The sequence below is a fragment of the Bacillus rossius genome (assembly GCF_032445375.1).
Source record: "Bacillus rossius redtenbacheri isolate Brsri chromosome 9 unlocalized genomic scaffold, Brsri_v3 Brsri_v3_scf9_2, whole genome shotgun sequence".
Classification (NCBI taxonomy): Eukaryota; Metazoa; Arthropoda; class Insecta; order Phasmatodea; family Bacillidae; genus Bacillus; species Bacillus rossius.
In genome coordinates, this window is record NW_026962013.1 from 18,526,711 (window position 1) to 18,549,278 (window position 22,568).

The 22,568-nt window shown below is 35.4% G+C and overlaps 1 protein-coding gene across 5 annotated transcripts in view; it reads right to left on the bottom strand.

Moving 5' to 3' along the window:
* Positions 1-1,381: 1,381 nt before the first annotated feature.
* The window catches only part of LOC134542918 (myosin heavy chain 95F), a 265,995-nt gene continuing 244,808 nt past the window's right edge, over positions 1,382-22,568 (bottom strand). For 3 of the 5 annotated variants that reach the window (XM_063387508.1, XM_063387506.1, XM_063387505.1), the window contains 12 exons: positions 21,997-22,221; positions 17,719-17,926; positions 14,703-14,827; positions 14,379-14,495; positions 13,273-13,493; positions 12,327-12,417; positions 11,050-11,192; positions 8,772-8,819; positions 6,559-6,679; positions 5,505-5,622; positions 3,618-3,833; positions 1,382-2,962 (listed from right to left, as the gene is read on the bottom strand). In XM_063387508.1, the coding sequence (XP_063243578.1) occupies positions 2,811-2,962; positions 3,618-3,833; positions 5,505-5,622; positions 6,559-6,679; positions 8,772-8,819; positions 11,050-11,192; positions 12,327-12,417; positions 13,273-13,493; positions 14,379-14,495; positions 14,703-14,827; positions 17,719-17,926; positions 21,997-22,221 (1,785 nt within the window). In that variant the 3' untranslated portion in view covers positions 1,382-2,810. The remainder of the gene's footprint in view (positions 2,963-3,617; positions 3,834-5,504; positions 5,623-6,558; positions 6,680-8,771; positions 8,820-11,049; positions 11,193-12,326; positions 12,418-13,272; positions 13,494-14,378; positions 14,496-14,702; positions 14,828-17,718; positions 17,927-21,996; positions 22,222-22,568) is intronic. The other 2 variants (XM_063387509.1, XM_063387510.1) reach the window with 1 other exon arrangement.

Genomic DNA, 22,568 nt, shown 5'->3' on the forward strand with positions numbered 1-22,568 from the left:
ACTGTGTTCATGGACTATATGTCTGACATTGTTCATGACCCGGTCTTGCGGTCCGAAGAAGCTTGGTGTATATGAATGGATGGTTTTGTACATGTACATTTTAAAGTATAAAAAAACTAGACTTTAATGTAAGGCATAGCGGCACTGTATTTATTTAGATGGTGAGTTGTTTTTCGTAGAGTGAATGATTAATAAATTCCACGAAAGGTAATGGAAAACCAAATATTAAATATGTTTAATATTTAGTTACACCTGTCACTGGACAAGAATGAACCGAGGACAGGAATCCATCTATTCAATATGTAAATTAATAAGTGCTTTTTTCGGTGACTTTTGGAATTTTTTCCCGAAACTCTAGCTATATAATTACATTATTTCAATATGGTGCCCTATTTTAAAGATAAAAGGGACCTCAGTAATAATAAATGATTACTGCACTCTAGCGGGTTAGAATAAAACTAGCATGATGGTAATGTACTCTATAAGACGTGTACACACACACGATGGTGTTCTTCAGCAGAAGAAAACAAGATGGTGGCAATGTCCTCTAGCAGGTGGTAGCTCCTGGTAGCATGTACTGAACACAAAATGTCTGATCCACGATGGTCATCAAGGACAAATTTCATAGTCAAGAGCAAATTTCGAGGTCAAGGTCAAAGTTCAATGCCAACAGTCAAGGTCAAAGGTATGGTGAACAGAAAATTATAGTAACGTGTCGTCAGCACACACTAGCAGACGAAAACAAGGTGGCAGACATGACGGCATACCAGTTGACGATATATACATTGGTATTGGTGGTGTGAGGTCAGTCTAGGTAGCTTTCATGGAGGAAGGATTTGTTGTTTTTCAATTTTTTAGCTCTTACCGGGTGGAACTAGGGATGGGGGAATCAATCTAATCAATCAGTTTTCTAATAGGTTAATTATTTGATGAATTTTGAACCTTTTTTTCATTCAAATCATATTATAAATAAATTTTTTCAAGATGGCGGAATGTTCGAGAAAACAAAATGATGTCAATGATGTCATCCAACATGGCGGATCCAAGATGGTCGCTGTGACTTTACAATCCAATATGGCGGTCAGCACCACTGTCATCACATCCAGGACTGAGTGCCCGGATGCCCTATCCTATACTACTTAATATGTATTTTTTTCTCAGAGAATTGTCAGACTAGGGATATTTTCACACTGGCATAACACCAGTCTTGTCTTAAAAATGCTGCGAGACAGTTTCTGACAAAAGTGAGTGTTTTGGGTAATTTTTTTTCCAGGTCACATTTATTGAACTCTTTCTCAGCAGTTAGTGTTCAGAAATATTGTATCAATTATGTGCTAGGTAACTAGATCACTAAAATATTATATTAAGAATTGAAACAAAATTTTTATTCTTGTCATTATCAAATATATTATTTTTCCACAATAATAACTGAATACAGTGCTTCAAGTTTCCAAAAATACAGTCTTGCAAACATTTCCACAACATAATTATATACTACTAAAGGCACATGCTCTCACTGGAGAAAACTATCTCACACAGTGGGAAAAAAATATATCCCAACATAAAACTGTCTAATATGAAATTTGTAAATAATATGATCTGATAAATATTTTGAGCTTAACCTGGCAAGCACCAAATTAATCAACATAAATACATTTATACACACTAGTTCAAACATGTATCTCAAATCAAACAAGTTTCATCTGCCTTTTAAATAGGTGGAATATTTTAAAGCCTTTATTGAGTTACAGTTAACAGTGCAGTTTCAAATGTAGGCCCTAAAAATTGATTCACAACCTACATGTAATAGTCAAAATGCTGAAATTCACATCTTTGTGTAGCATCCATAGGCATAAATAATTTTGGCTTAACTTGAAAATTTATGCCTTGCATATACGTACGAACATAATGTATTCATAACTTCTCACAAATAGATTTAGCGACAGTGAGTGCAGAAAGCAATTTATATTTTAACCTTTTCCATTAGAAAAGATCAGCAAAGTGATTAATTAAAATTAGTCAGTTTCAAAATCTCCATTGAATAATTATTTTAATTATGTTTATATGGTTGACCATTATTATTCATGTATGCCATCATTAAAGATTAATTTTTTGCAATACCTAATTATTTATTTCTGTGGGAAATGCTTCCTGGTTATTAATTATAGTATGCAATAATTCCATAGTTTAGTACCCCTATTTTTAAAAAAAATTATTTTAAGATTTTCTATAATTTATAGGTTACATCTGGTAATGTCCATGTGAAAACAAAGTTTTATTTACTCTAAGGGGAAGTTGTGAACCATCTTAAATTGGCTGTATGTTTTAATACAATTACTGCATTTACTCAATCTAACTACTAACATGAAAAAATAAAGTATGAAAAATTGCCAAATGGTCATGGAAGTTGTAAGCATTCATTATAAATAAAACATCATCAGTTTTGTTCACATTTTAAATCTAAGAATTATGTATTGCTGCTACATATTATTAAGAAATCTTAACAGAAGCTGTGTAACATTATTGACAAATGTTGCGAGCTGTGACACAAAAAATAATACTGAACTCAATATGAAGGTATTCCACTAAAACACAATAATAGTCAACTGTTTTTTTTTGTCAAACTTCACATTCGATAAAATAAATACTGCAGCAAGCTTATTATGTAAGGAAAAAAAACAAAGGCACTATGTAAGCCCAGTTTTAAATCTGTATAATCTATTATTACATTGGGACTCACATAGTGTTCTTTCACGAAGGAATGTTGCTTGTGTAGGACGTAACTCTGGCGTGCTGTCAAGACGCTCTGCTCACTTCTTACGATCGGCAGGTCGCATGTACGGCTTGCCGCCACGCTTCTCCCACTCTCTGTTGAACTCATGCTCCAGGATCTCTGCCCCTCGCTTCCGCGTCAGTCCCGTCTCGTCCAGGCTCAGCTCGCACATCTGCATGTCGTCAACTCCTGCGCAGCAGCACACATTCACCAATTAAGAATACAACTCATTAATATCCTTAAAAAGTCCTTACATTTCACGAAGAATCCTTAAAGACTGATAGCATGCAAGTAATGAATGAATGAATGAATGAATGAATGAATGAATGAATGAATGCATGCAGGTATTTAAATGTCTTTTTTCCTCGACTTGGCAGAAGACAACATGTGCAGTACAACTGGCAAATTTTTAACCACGTTATTTAATTCTATGTCTAAAAAACATTTTGAATTTGTATTTTGTATCTCATCTTTAAATTAAAAATGAGTTATTTTCTCGAGGGGTTTTGTGATACTGCAAATAGTTTTCTAGTTTACCTTTTGATAGTGGTGAAGAGTTTCTTAATTTTTGATTGCACGATGGTGTACAAACCTTGGAATACCAATATACAACAACTTATGACCGTGTTAAATAGTTGTCAAATTTTTAAGAGCTCAAAGTTAGTTATTACATATTTGTTATTTTGCCTAAATTTTAATATTTTCCATTTCCATGCAACTAATGAACACCCATGTGTAAAATAAGATTCTTTTATTTAAACTTGCATGGGTGTTAACACACATTTATTTTTCAAACACTCAATTTTCTGTGTGTGTAAGCACCAAGTGAAACCGCAGGACCTACCTGCCATCAGCAGTATCGGAGGTTTGTCTGGGTGAAGCTCCATCTGCCGAGCCACAAACTGCCCGTCGAAATGGGCGTACCACCAGCCCCTCTTGTTGTTTTCCGCCTGCGGTCCATTGAGAGCCACTGACGGACGAATGAATGGAATGCGGAAATAACGCTGGGTTGAACTGTTGATTGGGTTCTTCATAACGGCTCTTGGTGCTCTTTCCTTTGCTGCGGAAACAGAGTAGACGTACACAACTTTGACTTCAACACAAAACTGTACTGTACGTAATAAAACATGTCTAAACATTACTGTAAATCATAAAACATGTTTCAACATTCATTTATATCATTTATCTGCATGAGAGTATGACAAATATACAAAATTTACTTTTCAATATTACCTACTGTTGTTTAAAGAAGTAATATATTGGTACCATTATTTTTTTTTACAAAAAAAAAAGAAGTTATAATTTTATTTCAGTAACACATAGTTGTTACTGTTAATACTTATTATAATAGTAGTAGATTGTCAAACTGAAATTAGACCAACTTATGCAAGAAGGAACAAATTATAAAGGAATGGCATTGGTTTCTTTTTTTGCATAACTTGATCCAACTGTTAGTCCATCATTTATTCCAGCAAAACCTATTATTTTGACTCAAAAAACAAACTTTGTGCATTTCGACTAAACAAGACCTACATTGTTCAAATAATAAGGAAGCAGTTCACTGTTATGAGATAGCCATACATTACTTTTACTATTCTTAACTGAAAATTATTTAGTCAACACAGATTTTCATGCAATAAAACATCATGTAATCTGAATCAATAAGAACGAGTGAATGAATTAGAGTTTAAAGGTCTCAACATGAAGACGATGGGAGAAACGAGGGAACCCGCCAACATTTTGAAAACCATGGGTGTGAAACAGCTGGGAATAAAACCCTTGGTTGTCCATCAATAAAATTGTTTCCATTAATTTTACACTAAATTATTTGCATATTTTTCTATTACTTCAAATTTTACTCAATTTCACTGTAACATTTGTAAGGTGATAAAGCTACAAAAATTGTGAAAATGTTATACGTATTTCGAGAATATTTTTAATGAACAGCAAATTCATTTCTAGCTTTTCAGTGAACAAGTTTAATGCAAAAATAAATTTAACTTAACAATTATAAAGAATTTAGTGTAAAATGTGTTTGGCAACAATGACGCTCAGCTGTTACCAGGGCCGGAACAGGCTAGCAGACCAGGAGAGGGGTTTCCACAGCCTTGAGGCGGGCTGGAGGAAGGACACTTGTTTCCCCGTTGGAGAGAAATGATGGCAGATTCAGAGCATGATTTTACAACAGTGTTGTGTACCGAGCATAGGTTGGTTATGCTGTAGTGTTTTTGCCACGTGTTTATGTTAGTTCTGGAATGGCGAGAACTCTGGTACATGCTGTTGGGGAGTGGTATAAATAAGTGGGTGTCGGGAACCTGAGCTTCGTAGGATGTCGTTGCGTGTCATCATAATGGTATTTGCACAACGGTTGTTAGCATTCGTCGTACACCTGCATCGAGGTGGGCAGACTTATCTGTATCATACATGATGCACAGTTACATAGGTAAGGTCTGTAAGTAACGAGAGAACTTTGGATTGAAGTAAAAATTTAATTTTATGAAAGTGCATTTTCACTGAATCAACAATATTATAATTTATTATTTATCTACTTCAAAAGACTTCGGTAGCAGCTGCACTAATCCGGAGTTTACCTAGTAAAAACTAACCAAACTATTTATTTCTTTCTCATCCATCCGACGGAGGCCCCGCAAGAAGGGAACCTAACATATTCTGTGCAACTTGTCAGCGTTTCTCAAGCTCAAATCCTATGCAAGAATTTGTACAGGATTACCTGCATCCATGATGGAGCGCGGAGCTCGCTCGTTCTCGTCCATCGTCGTCCTCCTCCTGTTCTTGGCCTTCCACGCGTGGTACACTTTCAGACGGCGGTGGAACTCAATCCTGCAGGCCTGCACATCAATGAAGCATGTTGGAAAACTGACAGAACTTATGAATGCATCTATGTATTTCAATACTTTAATCTATAGAAGTAAACATGCTTTGAAAGGAATAATTTTGAGATAAATACCTAGCATATGAGGAAAATTTCATTTATACTAAAGAATGATCATTGCATATTTATTACTTTATTTAAAGTTCAGTATTTAAGACCATATACATACATATTTGTAAACATTCCAAGTCTACCTCTGACTTAGTAAATGTCATGTTTTGCAACTGCATCCTTTCTTTGCACGATAGCCCCTCCCAAGAAGTCTTCCTTGAGCCGGCGCCACTTCCACCACATGCAAGGAATAAGGGAGTCTAGCCCTGCCGTTACACCCAGCGTCGCAGTTCACATGCCCTCGTGAACACTTGTGGGTGCTGGCGTTCTCCAGGCGGATGATTTCCCGCCAATCAGATTTTAAAAATATTACCCACCGCTTACAGTGCAGATTTATCATTTCATTTTTTGGTTCAACAAATCACACAACCTATGTCTGAACATTTTTTGAAGCCAGCATGTGTGGTGTGGTTAAAATATTGAGTAATCTTCAGTCAGGAGTGTGAAAAAATCAGATTATATTTTCCTCCCCATGTTCTTGCCAAAGTTTTTTAATACCGGATTACATTAACATATCTAAGATTTCAAATATTTTCTTTATGCTTTGTCAAAAGTATAATTTATGTGATTAAATTAAAAACATAAATAATAGCAAAACATTCACAAATTCTAGACAGTGGGGTGTGATCAAGCCCTGTCACTAGCTGAAATAGGAGACCTCTCATTCTCTACATAAACCAACTGCCATCATGATCCGTCCAACCGAGCAGTACTATCACTCTCTCCTGGACAAGAGGAACACATGGCACGGCCAGACCCAGCTCGCAGCCGTGTTCGTTACCTCGAGAAGCTCAATGTCACACGACGTGTTGATGGTGTCCCTGAGCTCAGAGTACTTCCACTTGGACAAGTCGTACTTCTGTTTGCCTTGCGCCTCTTGAACGGAGCGAGCAAGTTCCGACCTGCAAAGTTAATATTTTCAGACTAGAAGAACTAAACAAATATAAAATATTAAAACGCACATAATGAAATGGGAGATCTAGTGAGTAACAGCAAAACAGAAGAACCTTGGTCATATATTCAGTATTCCTAAGGATTAAAACTTTTTACTTCACACACACCCTAGATTTACCATTTAATTTCATGTTATTTCTACTTAAAAATGCAAAAAAATACAAATTATTTTTAAATACACTTTTCTTTTACATTATTTCGATAAATATTTTTTGACACTAAGAAAATTATTTTTCTAAACAAAAAGCAAGGAGTTTTTTTGTTTTGGTATGATGCATCACCCAAAAAAAAAAAAGAAAGATTAGGATCTTTCTGTACTGACATAAAAATCTAGTGTGCTGAGACCAGATTTTTGCTTCGCATCTGATGTTGGTCTTAACAAAACTTTCATAACATACATACAATTTTTTACAGTTTTAAATAAATAAAGCTTATTTGCAGGAAAGAAGCATATTTTACCATGTAATTATATAATGAAAAACATTGTATTAAATTTTATAGATAAAATTATTGTTATTGATGATGAAATTGTTTAGAATTTAATCTTTCAAGGAAATGCAGTGTTTTATTTATGAAGTGTAACATAATGGACTAAGTTCTACTATCTTAGGAAAGAAAAGTCTACATGGATTATTTACAATCTGATCAAATTTTTTTAAGCTTCAATGGCAATGTATTTAAATTCCGACACAGGTCACATAACACACCGACATGTATAAATTACGTACAACACAAGGTTCAACAGAGGATTACACTGGCCACAAGCAAAAGAAGCTATCATAATACGTACTTACGCAACAAAATTTATAATTATTCTTAATATTTTGCTGAGATTTTGGAGTTGTACATGTACAAACACAAAAAGAGAAATGCCTCCACAAAAAACATTCACTCAACATGCAGACTACCATAACATGCAGCAACAAATGATAGTGTGAAATAATCCTAATAAAAATATAAAGAGGGGGGGGGGGGGGAAAATTAAAACTTGGTAACACAATACTAGTTAGAAAATTACAAAAAAAACATCATAATATGAAGAATTTTTTTTAGTGAAGCTTTGGCACATTAAGCCCTGAGAGACAAATCGCAAAGAACTTTTTTCGTGTGCTATTTATGTATTTGATTAATTTTTTTTGTCAATTATTTACATCTGAAAAGCATGCATTAAACAAACATTTTTAGCTATTTTAATTTATTTTCCAGTGACAAAATAAACATATGTAGTTTATTTAATTAATTTTATTATATTTCTAAATAAATGGAGTTGCTAAATTAACACCATTATTTATGGTGCTAGAATATGTCTTATATTTTCCTTCGGTTTATTTTTCATTTTCACCACTAATGACGATACCATTTCTGATTTTACTAATGTACAGTATCATACACTGTAAACTAATACAACCAAATTTTATACAATTAGAAACGATTAATAATCTCTGAAACACTATCAGAATTATCAGGACTACTATGTACACTTTTCTAGTTTACTTTTGGGATGATTTTACTGGATGTGGTTGTAGTATGCAAGTATTTATTTAAATAAGTAGCTTGGCTTCTGGATTGTAGCAGCATCCAAGGCGAATATATATCATTGACATTTTGGTCGACATTGCAGTCGCCAGCATAACGGTAGAGTTACCTACCGATGGCAACTGCAATGTCGACCGAAACGTCGGTAATACATTCGCCTTGGACGCGGCTAACACCCAGAAGCCGAGCTACTTCAGACAAGGACCGCAAAAGCCTGCGATCTTTATTATTTATTTAAAGACACCAAATTGGACAAAATTAACTTCTGTTGGCTTCATCTGTTTTTTCATGCTTATCACTACTGTACATACAGTGTCCACTACTTGATCATCATTCCACCACCTACGTAGCTCCCCCAGCGAGTGCACACCTGGATGTTAGTTCAGCGGCAGACGGTGGTTATAAAGAGCAGCACACTACAGCCACGGCGGTGTTAGTGCGACGCCAAGCGTCACTGTGCACTACGCTACGCACACGCAAACACACGGGACGTGCATCATGTACCTGTTCAGCTTTAAGGGCTGCGGTGTCCTGAGCTCAGTGCTGTTGAACCTAGCGTGGCGAGCACCACCATGGAAACAAGTCAAAGTACAGTTGGAGGAGGGGGGGGGGGGATGACACACACTCCCGCACTTAAGTAAGAACAACAATGTTCTTGTTGAGCAGTATTTCCAGCACCACAAGCAGCTACTGAAACTCAGCTGCAGATACAGAATCTCTGAAAGGGAATGAAGGAAATTTTCCGAAAGTATTTTCTTCCCCAGTTTTTCTCTGAAAAAAAAAAAAGAGCCAGGGAGTGGAGAAGCTTCAACCCCCCTCTCTACCCTTCTTGCCCTTTTCCACAACTACCTGTAATAAGGCTCCAAGTCTAAAATAATAAAATAGTTTATCAAAATGAATCCATCCCGGTAATATGTAGATTTCCTGTACTTGTTCCCTTCTGTAGCGAAATGCAAACAAAACCATACAATTGCAGGTTTTGATTTTGTCATCTTAAAGGGAAAAAAAATATGTAATTATTTATCATAAATGGATTTGAACAAAGTTTATAAAGTATGCCTTCACACGTATACAGTTCACAGAATGGAATTTTTAATGGCCCCACATAGTAGCCAGAGCTTCAGAAAAAAATTCACACAGTTTAAGAACAGCTAAAGATATCAGAGTGGCATCTGTGTATGAAAAGCATTTAAGAATATGCAGAGCGCAGATAATTAGTTCTGGAAATGGCTAAAACACGAGTTTTTTAGAATAATATTTGAACATGAAACTTCTGGTATTTATTCCGAAAAGCACTCAAGGTACATCTAATCTTCATTTATCCATGTATCCTTTATTTATGGTTATCTATGAAATCTCATGCATAGTTGCTCTATGCATGACGAGAAGACTGCACACCAATCTTCAGCCTTGGGATACCTAACAGAAGATACTGAACTAGAAGCACCAGAGAGCATCGCACTAATTTGCCTTGCTAACAAATATACTCCTGATTAGGCAAGGCCCTTAATGGACATGTGATCAGGTAGAACACCTTCTTAGTCAATTGAAGATGTGCGTCACCTAATTAATACTCTGCCTGTTTAATGGTTACTGGAAATACTGCTAATGAAGAACCGTTGTTCATGACAATTCACATTGGGATAACTTACTTGAATTTAAGATATCCAAAATGGAAACATTACCTCACGTATCAACAATAATTATGGTAAATACAGCTTTGATTGATTCTCTACTAACGTCTCTGAAACAAATTTACAGTAGGTACCAAAGTGCCTACAAAAGCGTGCAGTGCATTTCTTTGTACAATGCAAAGAAAGAATTGCCACCAGACAGCACAATACAACAGTTGATGACTCTGGAACCAAACAGCACAACAAACTGAGGTTACAAACATTAGACACCACAAAAGAATAACTGTATGAATCATCACATCAAAACAAGCACAGTTCAGCATTTATAGTACTAACGAGAATTAGAACAAAATTATTCTTTAAGGTGATTGGAGCTTCCACAATTCTGTAGGTATCATAAAGGTGAAATTTCATAATACAGCAAAATTTTACCTAGCATCGTCCAAAGTGAATTTTAAACATTGGAACAAATTAAGCATAGGAAATGACAAGAAAAAATCTTTTGATGGACACAAATTAAATACTTGAACTGAATTTTTAGTTCATTATTTCTGAAAAATTAAATTAATTTCATGTTTCGTTCCTAACACTATAACTGATTGTTTTATTTTCTATGGTGAACATAACTACCTATTTTATAGTTCCATTGAATGAAACCTATCAATTACACCAATTATAAGATATCAAGTAAAACTACGAAGGCTTTAAAAAAAAAAAATGTTCTGTAAATTTAAAATTACAAAAAAAAAAGTTTTTACAAATATTTTTTTTGTTTATTCCAGTACCACAGATCACAAAATTATTTGCATTGAATAAAATTAAACTTACGTTTTGTTTTTAAATTTCACTGTCAAGATCTAGATCAATTAATATATCAGCTGTGGTTCACATAATGATGGGCCCACATCATGGCGGTAGTTGAAGTCAAATGACCTGGATTTTTTTCCAAGCGGGAGAAAAAAAATTATGGACTTCCCATGAGACGATGGGTTTTCTCGGAGGTTCTCGGGACCCGACTCTCCATTTTCACACTACCACCCTTCGTATGATTCTAGAGACACGGAACACGGGCGCGTTGCTTCCCCCTAGCCGCGAGGTGGTTGTCTGCAACCCGAATGTCGCCGGACGGGAGCAGGTATGAGGCCCACCTCCGGCTGTCGTCCTGCACCATCTCCTCCACCTGGCCGTTGGTCTCCTGCGCGAGCCGCAGCGCCAGCTCGTGGTCTCGCCGCTCCTGCTCCAGCTGCTCGTGGTAGCGTGCGTCCTCCAGAGCCTCCTTCTCCAGCTGGGCCTGCGACCACGACACAACCCTTTCAGGTTATCACATACAACACCATGAAACTAGCACGCTGTTCGAGTGGCCAGACTCGCGGCACGGTACCACCACATGGAATGAATGGTTTAAAATCCCTTCAGAAAAAAAACTATTTTAATTAGTCTTTTAAAATCATAGAAAAAATTCTAATGACTTAAAAAAAGGCCAGGTAAAATTAAATATATTTTTTTTCCCCCTGAAAGAAATGAAAAACATTCCACATGGCAGCCGGTAAAATTGACTTCAAACCTAAAAAAAAGTTCCGGTTTTACATTCCATTTGATTCTCCTTATCCATAAAGTACAAAAACAGATAAAAATGCAACTTTAACCAGCTAATTGTGCAAAGAAAAAAGTATTATACATATAATTTTGTGACAGTTCAGCCCCTCAAAAAGTTGAACCAAGTGAACATAAATATAAAAAAAAAATGACCTGGAACATACACCCTTAAGATGGTTGTTTTCTCAATTACTTTTCTTCTATCATTTGTTTTAGCCAATGATTTAAATTTAATCAATAATAAACTATTGTTTAAGACACCTCAATAAATATGCATTGCATAGAAATGCTATGAATATGCAAACATAGAACACAACCTAAAATCACCTGTTGTCAAAAGTTAAAAAAACACAAGACAGGACAGAAAATTTAGAGGTCATAAAAACATCAAAGCACAGACGAACACAGTGGACTGTCAGCTGCAACAAAAAAAATGTAAATACAGACAAAAACCACCTCGGACAACACAGCAACAAACAGATAAACCCAACGATGGCCAACGCAGAGGTGCACAGGCGAACCCAGCAATGTGACAAAACAGATATTCTGGACATCACCGCACAGATGAACATAGTAGGCTTTACCAAAACAAAACCATCGACACGATTCCGCTACCGAGATCTGTTACCATCTGTCTGTGCTATAATATTTTTCTGACTAATTTTATTCCAGCTAATTTTCTGTGTTGTCTATTTTTTTTTAAACTTTTGACATCAAAGCTGTGGCATCCACAGCAATTATTTACACAACTTTCAAAAGACTGAAAAGCATAGTGAAGATAAAAAGTGACTGCACATTGCAACACGAACAAACTTCAGTTGGAACACACCTGCAAGGCTGCTGCAGCCTTCCTGTCTGCCTCCTCCTGTCGTTTGCGCTGTTCCTCCTCCGCTTTCCTCCTGGCCTCCATCTCCATCTTCCTGGAATGCACAGATCCACTTGAGGGGGAGGGAACTCTCGGAGAGGTGGCAGCACCGCCACCAGTAAAAAAGTAAATCCGTCTTCAAAAGAAATGGCTACGGGCTCAGGCCTCATCACGACGAGTGTGTGCCGTGAAGTAATTGGTAACCGTTGAAACTGACGACCTAGCATACTTGGAATCGGCAGTCACTTCATCAGTTTTATGGAATCCTAGATGATCTCCCAAATGTGCTGAGCATTTAATCGCAACATGAACAACACTTCCAGCATTTGCTGAATAGAATTAAAAAAATTATATTTTTTTAAAGAAAGAAATACCTGAGAAAACATAGGTCTAGTAAATATTTTCAAGTAGGTACGAAAACTGTTGAGATGTTCAAACTAAAATAAGTGATATAAAAAAAATATTATTCCTTAATTTTTGAAAATTTTAGTCTTAATATAAGTTTGTGGACTTTGGCTCAAATGAAAACAAAATTCTAAACTGAAAAATAATTTTTCCTTAAGTTTTCTAACTTATTAAATTACTAGCTGGAAAAATTAAATAGGCACAGTTACTACAACCACTTGCACTATGATTACCAATGAACTACATAATTATTTACAGTTTCATATTCAAGTGTGAATTATTTTCCTGTGCAGTTTTATTTTTTACCTTTTATTTTAGCCTCAAAACTCACTCTAAACATTGTGACTCAAATTCCAACTTCCATCTTCGAAGCAAAATAATTTGAATTTTGGACACCGCTAAATTTTGGTACAATATGGCAACCCAGAAATTGTTTTTTTCTGTAGCTATAGTAGCCAAAGAAATGCCATACACATAAAATGTAGAAAGAAAGAAAAAGACTAACAAACGTTTGGTCTCCTCCTCTTCCCGCTTCTTCCTCTCCTCCTCCTCTTTGCGCTGCTTCTCACGCTCCATCTCCTCTTGTATCTTCCTCATCCTCTCCTGCTCCTCCGCTATCTTCTGCTGCTGCAACTTCTTCTGCAGTCCGCTGGTCTGTGCGTCCGCCCGCGACAGCAAGTCCGCGTACATCTTGTCTATCTCGCCGGCAGAGATGTTCTCCGTGCTCTGGAAGGTGTACAGGTAGTTCGTCCAGTTATCAAACCAAGGAGCCAACGTACCTGGCATTATTTATTTATACTTCCACAGGTGCAAAGTAGGTATCCAGTATGATGTCAACTCTGAGACCCAGCTCTTTGCTGGGACAGGGTTTGTTCGAACGTGTGTTATGTATGTATATATATGTTGTGACTGAGAGACAACATACAACAGAGACTGTTGATTTCCGGCACTGCCAGGAGATGCTAGAGGTGCTTACCGTAGCAACTGGAGTGGGAAATTCAGTTTTACACACAGTCTTCAATATATATAGTACCAAGGTACCTTGTCAAATGCATCTCTTTAAAAGATTGTGATGAGGCTCAGGTATTATATTTCACACAGTATTTCTAAAGACACAACATCTTTTATACACACATACATACAAACACACACTCAAAAGTCCAAACAGGGGCTTTACACTTTAAATATTATTATGCGCGATTCTATCCTTTTTTAAACAAAAACTACACTTTGCATTGCAATGAGAACATTGAAACAAGAAAGACTTCTTGTAGGTATGTGCTTCAATACTTGTAACATTTAAACACTGCAAACATTCCAAGACTAAATGTCTACAATGATGTTTTCACACTTTTTCTCCTATAGAAATATTTTTACCTTTGCAATGCACCATACAGTTTTTGTTTGAAAACCATACTAGTTGTGTTTTGTTGTTAATGCAATGATGAATTTTTAATACATACAAAATTAGTGATATTACATATCTTTCAACCTTAAAATCTTTCCCATCTTCAAAAAAGATTTTTAATAAAATTAAAATTCTGCCTAGTATATTTTAAATCTATGTAACAGCTAATAAAATTATTATTTATTACTAAAAAATTTATAAACCTTGATCTTCGAAATTGCAGCAACAGCATCTGCTTGTAGTTTCTTCATTTCAGAAGCACTCGACTCCTTTTCCTTTTTCAGCTGCTCTATTATTGCCGATGTTCTGACAAGCTTCTCCTACAAGAAAAATGCATACCCACAGCACGGTTAAAACATTGACAACAAGCACCCAAGTTTCGTTTTATCATTCATTATTAATTTCTACAAAATCATGCATTATTATATAAAATTACTCAAACATCAAAACAAGAAATTTTATTGGAACTACTAATTCAAGTTGCACCTTTTATGTCTGTTACCTGCACGCTGCTGAGCAGCACTCACCTGGAGTCCTTTGATTTTCGCGATCCCCTGGTACCTCGGCTTGTGCTTCTTCTTCGCCAGGTACATGCGGACGGTTTTCTGTATCTTGATGAGGCAAATTCGACGGTACAGGATCTTGTTCTTCACTAGAAACGAAAGACAACAGATTATACTAAACACTACCTTAATAAACATTGGCACATTTGTAACTTCCATGCATTTTAAGGATGCCAAATGAACACAACAATATTATAATTGCTTCAAAAAATATCGGAAACTAGGACTAAACACTTATTCAAAAATTATTTTAGTATCAGTCATCACAAGAAAATTCTGTATATTAAAAACTAGGTTAGTTAGGCATCTACAGAAGTTTGATGTCATCAAAATTAGTTACTTAAATACTGTACAAGATGGCGCGGTATTTGCAATTTTTTTTTTTCCAATTTTTACTAATAAAATATAATTGTAAATTTCAGCCAATCACCTTAATGCAGTAGGGAAAGCCTGTTGCCTGAATTTTCCACGAATATCCAAATAAAATATGTAAAATTTTTGACAATAATGTTTGCAACATATTTGCCTTAGGATCTCTGCATTACCACACTTCTATTAAAAATAATAATTATGAATATGTGAAACTGGGTATTTTATTCATATTGAAACATACCATCTGAGTATGTTGGTACAGGTTAGCGCAAACAAATCTACCGTGCTCAGCTCACCAATGTTGAGTTAAATTAATATGTTTGGCTTGGAATTCAAATTTTACACGACTTAATACAGCGTATCACCAATTAGTAGTGTGGGTTTAATGGATTTGAAAGAAACAGGCTGCCTTAACCCTTAACCTATTTAACTTCTGGCTAAATATGTCTTGTCAGTATATATATCGTTATCACCCTCTGTGCCAATTGATGCTTGATTCAACAAATTTTATCACTGATTAGGACAAAAATGGTCTTTGAGCCGGGTACCATATGTGTAAACATCTAAATTTGGTAACGAGCAGATTCATGTGTTATAATACAAAACTTTGACACAAAATTTAACGTAGAATTATTTAAAATAACGGAGAGCATGATAAATATACAAAAATAATTCCTATTAGGAAAAACTGTAAAAATTTTCATCTTTTTAAAACTTTACTATAATTCTGTTTAACAAGAATGGTAATAATCTAACCGAAATGAACCCAACACAACACAGGTTAGGTTAGGCTAAATTTTATTTAGTTCATACGATTTTTCTCAAGTTCAGTGGCTTTGATGGACTCCGGGTGGTTTCAGAAAAGTTATAATGCAATTCGTGCCAAGTTAATTAATTTTAAAAATTCAAATCAATTTTTTAAATTAAATATCAATTATTATATATTTATAATTTTTAATATATTCTTTAGCATAAATTATGATATTTGGTATGGATTCAGGTGCATAAATTAAAAGGTATACCTATAAGATAGATAACAAATTTACTGTTTTATTTACAAATAAATTGATGTTTTTATAGCATATATTATATATGGTACAAATGAAATGGCATAGAGTACTGACCTACCTATGTCATAAGATTATAAAAATATACACATATTTTAAATACTTTTAACATGTAATTATAACTACTTTTATTATATTCAGCACAAATTGAGGATTTACGTTGAAGACATACCAATATGATTATAGAAAGTTATATTAACATTTTACTGAAGAATGTTTTAAAAAGATTTTAAAAACTGTTGTCATATGATATTAGTTATATTAAAATTTTATTAAAAAAAATATTTTAATGAAAAAAGTCATGATATAATATATGAATGAAAAGAGCATGTGTTATAGACATGTAATAAGATTATATGATAACTCCATCTTTTCTAGGTTTCCGAGACTTCTGGGCAGACGCACCACCGTTGTTATGTATTTCTGTTCTATATTCATGAAATTACTCCTACCAAATGCCGTGTACTGAGAGCTAAAATGTTTATACATCAAAAATATCTGGAATAAATGTAACCCCAAAACCAAAGGAGCACTGACACAACATGTAAACAAAAGCACCCACTCAACATGGAAAGAACATTATAAACTAGAACTTTATTTTATACCAAGTACACGTCAGTTAATTGATACAAAGGCAATCTCCTCAGTACAGAGGTACTTGATGATGGACCTAGGTACATTTTTATACCCTCAAATTGCTAAAGAATTTCATATGGTCCAAAGTTTTCCTCCCGCCATCATCTTTTTTTAGTATTTTAAAGCTTTATTATTATTATTATTATTATTTCAAAAGTGACTTCTTAATTAAAATGAATGAGAATCTACAAATAGTGTGTCAAGATAAGAAATAAAATAATATAATGGCCAGCTTTTTCACAAAATTATCAACAAATATTTGTTCAACTACTTTACAAGTTAATTTTTTTGTCTGGTTCCAAATTGAAAAAAAGTCATAACTTAAAATTAATCCCCAAGAAGCATTTTGCAGTTATCGCGAGTGATTCAAACAGTGCCAGGTTACATAGGTAATGTGCTGATTAAAGAGCGCTGTCTGCATTAAGACCATAACAAGGTAAGAAGTTGGGAAGTAGGTGTCTGCAATCTTGCCATGTTAATAACTGAAATCAAAATAAGATAATCTCATCACCCTTCTTGCCTATCTGGGTAGCATAACATTTTTTCTTTTGTAATAATGAAGCATATCGCTGATTTATTTCTGACGTCTTGTTTCTTTGTTTAACAATACTCAATTCATGACGATTCTTCCTAGCAAGTTCCTTTCAAGTTATTAAACAAAGAGCTTTAATGCAACTAATGGCTTTTTTTTTGCTAACCAACTGCGAACCAGAGAGACTTCAGCTTTTAAACAGACACACACTCAGACTAATACCTCCATGATACAGACAAGGTTTTAATTCAAGAAATCTTTCTGCCCTCTAAAGACATTTTTTAAAACACTTGAAATGAGTTTGGGGAGAACGGATAAGTAACAACGACAACTGCACGTGTGGAAGTAGCAAAAGCGAGGGAAGGAAACTCACACTTGACAGTAGAAAGCGAGCACCACTGGGCCCGCTTCCAGCGAGACACCACAAGCCACTTCTTTACACGCTTCACCATAGCAGCGACATTCTCCGGGTCCGACTTCATGATGGCATCGAACTCCGCATACTTGCCTGGCCTGAAGAACACGCGCGACACCCCGAAACGGTAGTCATTTTCACTCATTCCCAAGGCATGCAGCAAAGACTGAAACAAGGAAACGTATCGGGCATTGACACCTTAAGTTAGGTTATGCGATACAGATACACATTATTATCATTTAAGCATGTGGATAACATTCACACAGCCAGCAAAAATAAAGTTATTAATTCTATATTTTGTTAATTTTTTTAATTCAATTTATTTAGACATGCATAAGAAAATTCAAACCTTTTTCTGAAGTACCTGAATGTAAAACAATTTTTTTTACAGATTTCTTTAACATGTTTCAATTAAAAAAATGTTCAGTTTAAAATACTTTCCTTGCTAAGTACCAAGAACATATTTTTCAGTTCAGTTATAGTATTTTACTGTATCAATTTATAAAAGTCTTCAGCAAAAATTTATAATACTGAGCCAAATTCATTTTAAATCTACAAAATAATTACACGGCCAAGATTAAATTCTTATACCTTGCTTGAAGACATGAAGCAGTTATTTTTTTATAATCCTGACCTCAATGCTGATTTGTTTTAAAAGCAAAAGGTCTGACCACAAACTGTTAGCTATTATACACAGCTATTTGTGTGTCTGGAAAACAATTCATAACTGAAGGGACTGAATGTTAAGTGTTTGTTAAAGAGGTGGAATGAAAGAAGGATAATGAGTCAAAAATATTTTTGATTTCCACTATATCATAACAAAACCATCAGAAGTTATTTAGCTGCTAAGAATTTTTTTTAATTCCTGTTTCATTAAATATATTTAATTCAGTTTAAAAAATCTGTGGAAGTACCGTGAATTATGGTTAAATTTGATGGGGAAAAAAAAAGATTTGATACTTCTGTTTCCCTTAAAAATGAATTTTCATTCAAAAGTTAACAAGAATGTTTGTTATAGGTAGGTTATATAGTCAGTTATTATTAGGACTAAGCAAACAGTTTGTTATAAGGGGGTTTAGTATTATACAGTGGTTAGGTATTACTAAATAAAACTTTCCCTCACATGCCCACCAAGGAAATAACTCTGCAGGTAAAGTTCACACAAGCTAGCTGGAAACAAACAGAAACACAAGTGGAACACACTCGGAGCGTTTTCTGTCACGTGGAAGCCGGTTCAGCATGCACTGTGGAGGTGGCAGGTCATCATCACCCACCCTTCAGCGTGCTGGTCAGTGATTGGTGTAGAGCCGCTGACCGGCACCTAAAGCCAGTGTCACACCCAGCTCTGAAGATGGCTCAGTAGGGAGGAGGGGGGGGGGGAAGAGGAGAAGGTAGATCACTGAACAGTTTAGGGTGGTATGGAATACCCTTAGTATAAATGTTAAGTCCAATAATATGAAGGAAAAAAATCCCTTTAAAAAGCAATTTAACACCTTTCTGATGTCTCGAGAAGTCATCATCAAAACTACGGTATAAAGGCAATATTTACACTTTATAGAAAGTAAATATTTAATTTACTTTAATATTTATTATGTTTAATTACATTTTATTCCGTATGTTTATATTTGTAATCTATGATTAATTTAGACTTTAAATTTCTTTGGTTATCATTTTGTCTATATATTACTCTATGTTAATTTTTATTTTAAAATATTGTCAAGGCTAGCATAGCAGTATTTTTTGAAACCACTATTAATTTAAAGATGAACACGTCAGTAATGGTTAGTAATTTTACTAGTTTTTGTTTTAACAACAAACTAAAGAAAATTGTTTACTAGTGACGGGGAAAATATTCTTTTAGAATGAATTGAGACTTGATTAAGACAACAGCTAGAACGCAACGATTTTGACATAGATTTATAATTTAATATTTATAGAAGATTGAAAATGGTTATTAATGCCAATATTAACTGAGATTTTGAAGAAAATAGTAATTTTAATCAACGAAGATAAGACTCAGACATCAAGATTTTAAATAATTACTTAAGAAGAGAAGTCGACAAATATCCATGTTCAAGAGATCGTCAAATGACTTTAATTTGCTTAGAAACTACGAAGATTAAATGCAGTTTACAAATCCTGTCGAAGATTGAAAAGTCGCAGTTCGACCCCGGGAAGGATGAACGTCGCGCAGTCCAGCCCAGTTGCAGCCCATAGTCTGAGGGATGGAGTCGTGACGGCGCGTATTCCTGCCGCACGCTAGAGGACGGAGGAGCAACTCTACTATCGCAGTCCTGAATTAGTCGAACCAAGGACTCTTCGAGAACCTACACGTCTCATGGGTATCCTGCAGCAAGGTTTGGTCCCTTACCCCATCACCCGAAGACTCGCTGAATATAGAAGTACCCTAACGAATTACAATTTAAACAAGACAAACATTTTTCGCAGAACTAGAATCTGTTATAGTATATTGAATATTCTTTGTAAAGGAAACCGAATAACTTGTTCATCTTTAGATTTACAAATCAAATTCCGGAATCGCAATCCCGATCTAGATAGTATTAACGAGTATAGATGGAATTTGATATTGGAATAACGTATTGCTATTTTGGTTGACTGGTACTGCAAGTTATGTACCCAGTAGTCCAAGCTCTACCGGACTGAAGTTAGTTAAAATAAATAACATCCAAATAATTAACATTTGATTGTAAAGATAATTCACACAAGTGAAAGAATTGTTAGATGCTTTGAAGTTGAGAGTAATAACAAATTCCATCTGTAGTTTAAAATAAATTATTTTAAGTTAAGATTATTTATATAAAGTGTGATTTTGTGCATGTCAAAGTGTATTGTCACCTTCGTCACAAACATTACACACAAATATAAACAGCACAGTTGAATTTGTTTACACTTTATTCCAAGGTCTATTCACGATTTTAGTATTTAAATACTTTTGACACACTTTACCTTGACTTTCAGACACAAGCTTCTAGATACAATTCTTAAAACTGAGAGAGTTAGGCTAGAGAAACTGAAATTATTAAATACATTAAATAATTTCAATATTTACACTAGCTGACTCCACAACGGAGTGAAATTTTTTTTTCCATAACTCAAATTTTTTTAGTTCCGAGTAGCAGGAGGCGATCTCTTCAATCGCCCTCATAGCCTCTTCCACAGGACCGCCAATGCCTAATGCTTCAATAAAATAAAATATATTAAAATCAAAACATATTAACTTATAACTAGCGTAAGTACCAGGCGTGTTATATATATATTTTAGAACCTTTTACTGCAAAGTTGAGGGTGCACAACGTTTTCGGTTTGACCATCTAGAGTACAAACAAACAAACTATCTGACATGCAGACTCTTGAACAAGTCAAGTGTAGTTGTCCCATGTGAAAAACATGGTGTTTCCAAGTTGATACCTGCCACACTAAGTGACTACCCCTGTGCCTTGCCGATATGGCGAATGCAAGGCGTATAGGAAACTGCCATCCCTTGAAATCAGGACATATTTGAATCAATAGGTATTTACAGAAAGCAAGCATTAACAATGCACTACCTGTTGCCAGGAGATGAAGAAAGTATCAACTATGCAATAGCAAAAATTTGTTTTGAAAATTACTCAAATTCTACTTTAAGGGCTCCGCCTACCCGGGCACACACACGGTGTGCATAGCTTCAGGAAAAACAACGCGATTTCTAAACTAGTCAAGATATCTGAGCGGGATCTGTTTACGAAAAGCATTTAAAAGTTCGCCGAGGACCGAAAAGTACTTTTGATTTCGGATTAAAGTTTTAAACTGTATTTTTAGAAGAGTTAAAATGGCTAAAACCCATGTTTTCAGAGTAATATTTTTAGGCATGAAACAAACCACACAGACCCTTGAAAGCACTTAAGGGACTTGTATTAACCCTTTATCTTCATTTATCCGCGATATAATTTTACGGTCACCGCTCAAATTCCACAGTTATCCTGTGACGAGAAGACTGCGCGCCAGTTCAGAGTTTTGCGCTTAGAGACGACACCGCGCTAGAAGAACCGGCGAGCGTCACGCTTATTATCCCGCCTCACTAACACACATACACCCCTGACGAGGCGGGCCCCTTAAGGGATATGGAAAGGGGGAATGGGGAAAGTTCACTGTAATCTCACAGACAGGGAACTTGATGTTTCAAAATTTCATCAAGATTGGAGTAAAACTGTAAAACTGCACAAGAAACAAACTCACCTTGCAGAAGGTCCTTGCGTCGAGCTGGGCCAGCTCCGGCGGCAAGTACTGGCGGTACATGCTGTTCAGCTCGTTGAACGAGGCGCGCGTCGGGAAGCCCTCCTGCATCAGCTCCATGACGGTGATCATGCCAGAGCTCTCCAGCTGGGACATGATCGACGGCGCCTCGAACATGTGGTCCACCATCTTCTGGTTCGGCTTGATGCAGCGGATGAAGTTTGTGCCCTACGCAACATTACCTCCACGGCTAGGACTCGCACCAAACAAGAAGCAATTCTCTCTCTCTGTCTGTCTGTCTGTCTTATAGCAACATTCACAAAATATACTGAATCACGCCTCTATAATATCTCTGAAAGTTAAGCACAAAATTTAGGAATCGGCGATAAAAAAAAAATATACGTCTGTGAGAAGTTTTAGATTTAGTTTTTAATTTAACAACAAAGCAATAAACTGTACCTTGTATCAACTTGGTACCGTATCAGGAATTAAAGTCAACTAATAGCAATTTAAATACCATTCTGGTTTCATTGACTCTTGTCGTTTCTGTACAAAAAGATTTCATAACAAAACTG